The sequence below is a fragment of the Penaeus chinensis genome, chromosome 35, assembly GCF_019202785.1.
Source record: "Penaeus chinensis breed Huanghai No. 1 chromosome 35, ASM1920278v2, whole genome shotgun sequence".
Lineage (NCBI taxonomy): Eukaryota > Metazoa > Arthropoda > Malacostraca > Decapoda > Penaeidae > Penaeus > Penaeus chinensis.
In genome coordinates, this window is record NC_061853.1 from 34,891,650 (window position 1) to 34,896,649 (window position 5,000).

General features: G+C 40.6%; 1 protein-coding gene across 2 annotated transcripts in view; it reads right to left on the minus strand.

The window, feature by feature from the left end:
• LOC125044271 (myb/SANT-like DNA-binding domain-containing protein 3) overlaps positions 1-2,537 on the minus strand; it is a 10,801-nt gene extending 8,264 nt beyond the window's left edge. Inside the window, exon 1 of one of the 2 annotated variants that reach the window (XM_047640854.1) lies at positions 1,876-2,537. In XM_047640854.1, coding sequence (XP_047496810.1) covers positions 1,876-2,114 — 239 coding nt within the window. In that variant the 5' untranslated portion in view covers positions 2,115-2,537. Of the gene's footprint in view, positions 1-1,574; positions 1,719-1,875 lie in introns of those variants that run through there. The other variant, XM_047640855.1, reaches the window with a different exon arrangement.
• Between the last annotated feature and the right edge of the window lie 2,463 nt (positions 2,538-5,000).

Genomic DNA, 5,000 nt, shown 5'->3' on the forward strand with positions numbered 1-5,000 from the left:
AGGCATAATGTCCTTTGACTCTTGGAGAATACCTACCTGGTTTGCATCTAAATATCAACCTTCTAGACACACTAAATATATGAACTTTTCCCTAATTTATACCTTGCCAACTGTAGTTTAGTAAACAAACTTCCTGTATGATATTAATGACTTGTCCTAAAACAGGGCTATTCACTGACTAGAACCTCAAATTAATTCTGTCCTACTTGATATTAACTCAGGATAACTGGAAACTGATTCAATTCTTCACTGCCTGCCAAGTGAACAGCTGAACTCTTGAACTTCAAGACTAATCAATCATCTACTATATATTTTCTATTTAGATACAGCTTGTATACTTTCATAGCCGTGTACTGTCAAATAATGAGCTCTATCTTGCCAATATAAACAGAACATGATGAAAGTTTGTTGGCCTTTGCTGAAGTGTAGGACACAATAAATCCTTGGCAATGTGCCACAAAAGTGTTGGCCTTCACACTATAGGCCTTACATCAAAGATCACAGCATATTTGGATATGAAGAGGAAATTATCATTAAGTATGATATATGTTAAGCACTAAAGCACAGTGCACTGTGCTTGAATCAAATCTCTAATTATTTGCCACTGATAAATCTTTACTTAAAAATCATTCCTTTCAATATTGTCAAGGGTAAAACATAGCAAGTATCATATATATGAATATTTTTGTATAACTGATCCTATCAAATAAATCTGATTGTAGTTTCTACAAAAGATCCTAGCTTGATTCCAAGTTGAAGGTGTACTCAAATGAACCCATATATTATTGGTCACAAGGCCTCTACTAAATTTGTATAATATGATGGTGATATCATGTGCTCGTTGAGTTTGGGTCTCTTCTGGTGCCGCAAGCGATGAGGACCTTTACTATTCCTAGTCCACAGGGAGAGGTGGTGATTTGTAGAATCAGTTAGTCAAGGCTATGCATTGTTCAATGTAAACTCACCGTACTGTCATTATTATCCTAACCTTATACTTTTGAAGGTGACATTAAAGTATATTTATTATTCCAATTTGTAATGTCTGAAAATTTCTTGTGCTCCACATCAGGCCAAAGGCACAGACTCCTTTACTATAGCACAAGTTTCATAGGTCACAATAATAATTTTGCATGGAGACAACTAACCATAATAATAATTACAATGTTACTTAAAACTTAAAAGTATTTTAAAATAAACAAAGGCCAAAATGTAGCAAACCAACTGTGGTCTACAAACTTCAACCCAGAAAGAAATGCCCCTGAGTTAACCAAATGTCTAACAAAATATCAAAATAATCCATTCTAAAGTGATATCAAGTATCAAGCCACTCACTATGGTGACTCTGCTGAGCCAATATATGCCTAGAGAAACAATGACTAGGCTGAAGTAGTAGCAGTGGAGAAAGCTACCCTCAAGTAATTTTTTGTATATTTCATAAAATTATTAAGAGCTGTTTATGAATATCACATGGTATAGGATAAGTAAATAAAGCTGTTACAAGCAAAATTAAGTTCTAACTACCAAGTTCCCACCAAGTCCATGAAGTCCAACTGGCTTGAGTACTACCCACTAACCTCTTTGCATCTTCACTAAGTGGATTGTTCACTGAGCTAATTATGCAAATTCCCTTACAGCCCTTTCCAAAAGCCATCCGGACACTAATCATGCGCAGGGCCCTTTGAGGAGAGCCCAGCTGGAGCCATCAGAGGCCCTTTGGTGAGGCCATTCGCCCTCCCCAAAGAGCTCCACAGGGCTGCACATGACAGCCTCAGCTCGACACGCCCACTCCCGGCCAGCACCAACCACTTTGCCAATTTACCTTTTTTAATCTTCCTTCCGTGTACCCGAGAAAAACAGCGATGTCTCTGTACTTACGACGCAGCGAATTGCTTTTCCTTGAACTTCATGTTTTTCCAGCACTTCCGCAGCTGCTCGACGTTCCTCTTCTGGCCCTTGCAGTTGGCGTTGTAAATCTCCGCGATCTCCTTCCACTTCCTGGCCTTCTTGTGCGCCGTCGTGGCGTCGGCGGCGTGGCTCTGCAGGATGGGATTCGTCTTCACAAGCACGGACAGGAGAGCCTTGTCCTTGGCCGTGAAGCACCGACGGGGCGCCATTTTGACCCGACTGACTCCCTTTCGGCCGACCAGAAGCGTTCGGTCGGTCTGTCGGTCGGTCGGACGCGCCTTCAAGCCCAGGCTCAAGCCCCGGCTCAAGCCTGACTCAAGCCGAGTCGTGATTCCACACGTCCTGGAGAAAATAGCCGCGGTGCAATGTGCTTCGCGTTTCAGTGTGCTGGCCGAACACGACCTGACTGTTAATGGAGGTGGTGTTCTGGTCTGAACGAAGAATTACGGTCGTCCCTCGCAACAGCACACCGGTGGCCGCTGCCCCTCCACCTAAATATCGACAAGCAGCGGCCAAGGGCAACTCTGGCTTGTGAACATCGGCTTGAAAGGAGTTATAGCCGTCGACTACAGGCGTTGTACATAACGCTTTCACCAAGCTATTTCCCTAGCACTGCGTTGTAGGATGCTCCCTGATCGCAATGGATACTTCGGCTTTAAACTCGATCGCGCAGAGAAATATCTTACATCTCTCGACCGCTTTAGCTACTTTGCTGCCATCCAGTCACGGCATAATCTGGCCTTGATGAAAAGTGAAGTAAATTGTCTAGCGAAAACTGACTGAGGAAAGTCATAAGCGGCGACTTATCTGACTTGACGTGAATTTGATTATAAAGTGTCTTTAGCTTATGAAAGAGCCCTTAATATCACGAAAAATATAATTAAGCATCGTTTTTTGTGACTCATATAAAAATGTAGGGGACGGTGCAGAGGTCGATGTTGAAGCACTTCGTGTAATAAAGAAGTCTGGAACAGTCTCGACGGCATTGATCAGCTGCGCTGACTTGACTCCAGGCGATATCTGCGATTGGGGAAGACTTATTACTTGTATTTAGTGGTAAAAGTGATATTTAAGGGAGGAGAGCATTCTAAATGCAAAGCAGTGGCCCGTCATTTAAAGTTCCCAACCCTTTCACCACCTCTTGTTTAAGTAGTTTTTCGCACTGGTTATTGGAAGGTCTATCAACTCAGCAAACCTTGTTATCGAGAAACTTTCTCGTATTAATGTATTGGCAGATCATGTATATGATTAAACAAACAACTGTCCCAAGGGTAACTGTCAGGAGTTTATCTTTCGTTTCCTCATCGTGCGCTTCTCGGAACACGAGATTGCCTCAGACCCCAGTTCAACCGTTTCAGCCGTAACCCTTATGCCGTGACATCAGAACTGTTAAATACCCGAATTCCCTCACGGCCAGGACGTATGGCCTTAATTGTTTACTACCTAAGTGACCAAAATATATGAAAACTTATTGTGCGGCTTAATAGTGTGGTGAGCGTGTTCGACTCTTGGGGCTTAAACATCTTACGGCCTGAAGCTACACTCAGCCTCAAACGGTGATTCCCTAACAAGATTACGACATTTTTTTTTCTTTTGAAAGATGGGGGCGGGTGTAATCATACCCCGTCCAGGAAAAAAAGCATGATTAGATAAAACAGTGAAAACGATAGCACTCTGAAGGGTTTACTTACCACGCGATATTTTCGCACTGAAGGCTAATGTAATGAATGCTCTTATTTAGACCTTGATGCTGGCCAAGGCAAATGTGGATGAAACGAAACATACGCTCACCCATACAAGCAAATACGAACAGGCATTTGTGTCATAAAGGATTAATTATTTGCAACGGCATAAATAACCTTGCTATCGCGGTATGGACAACTTTGCGCGAATGTCGAACGTCTTTATAAAGTCTGTTAGCTTACAAATCGGAAGTTTCTTAAAGGCAGCTTTAGGTAATTTTGCTTTTTCCTAGTCTTCAGGTTTTCTACTTTCTGGCGAACATAGAATCAACGACATAAGCAAGACAGTTCATTTCCCAGCTCACTTAGAATCTCTACGCTACTTATCATGGGAAGATGTCTCAGGAACAGCCACATACAAGGTGGTGTATTTATTTACCATTTTTATTTTTTAGAAAAGGATACTCCTCATTATACTGGGAGGGCAATATGAGAGATAATGTCAGCTGCCAAATGCGTTCACTCTGCCCATTTTACCTATGAGAAAACCTACTACACATAGAGGCAATTAGTAAACGCCTACTTGGGGAGGCAGTACCAATAAATGCCCTAAAATTCATACAAAAAAAGGAAGATAAAAATAAAGCCGAAAGACTGGGATGGCTTTCGGCGGGGTCTCAAACAGTATTGCGAAAATATGACGTAAGTGTTTTGAAAGAAGCCATTGTCATTAGCATTATAATTAGGTTTTGATACATTACAAGCATTATTATTTGACTTAGCAAAATTTCAACCAAGGTAAATGTCTGCTATCATGGGTGGTAACTGTTCAGTTCTGTACTATATACATACATCTATATATCTACTCATCTGTCATCTCCCCATTCATTCATTCATTCATACACACACACACACACACACACACACACACACACACACACACATATATATTGATAGATAGCTAGAGTATATATATACCGTCTTTGCTATTCAGCCTTCTTATCTAATTCTTGTCTGTTTCCTAGATTTGATTGTTGGATCCTCATGTTCATTATCTTTTACATCCTAAGTATTTTATGTTTACTGTTTGTGTCTGCCGTTGGTCTTTTTAAAAAATCATTATCATTATAAATACCGGGTATTGGGTGACTCCACTCACTGCTCCAAATTTTAATAGTTTCATATACTTTATTTTAAAGACATTGCATAACTTGAAAATGAAAGCAGGATTATGAAATACGAAATTATAGCTCAGATTTCAAAAAAGCCACAAGTCAGCATTTTACATAATTTTAATTAATGAGTTGCTTGAAATCGAAGTTAAATATTTCGCGGTTTTTCTCTCAGAATATTGAAACAGATTATCAAAGCGAACAGTATTCTCGTTATTTTCGTCGGTGCGCTGAAGAAAAT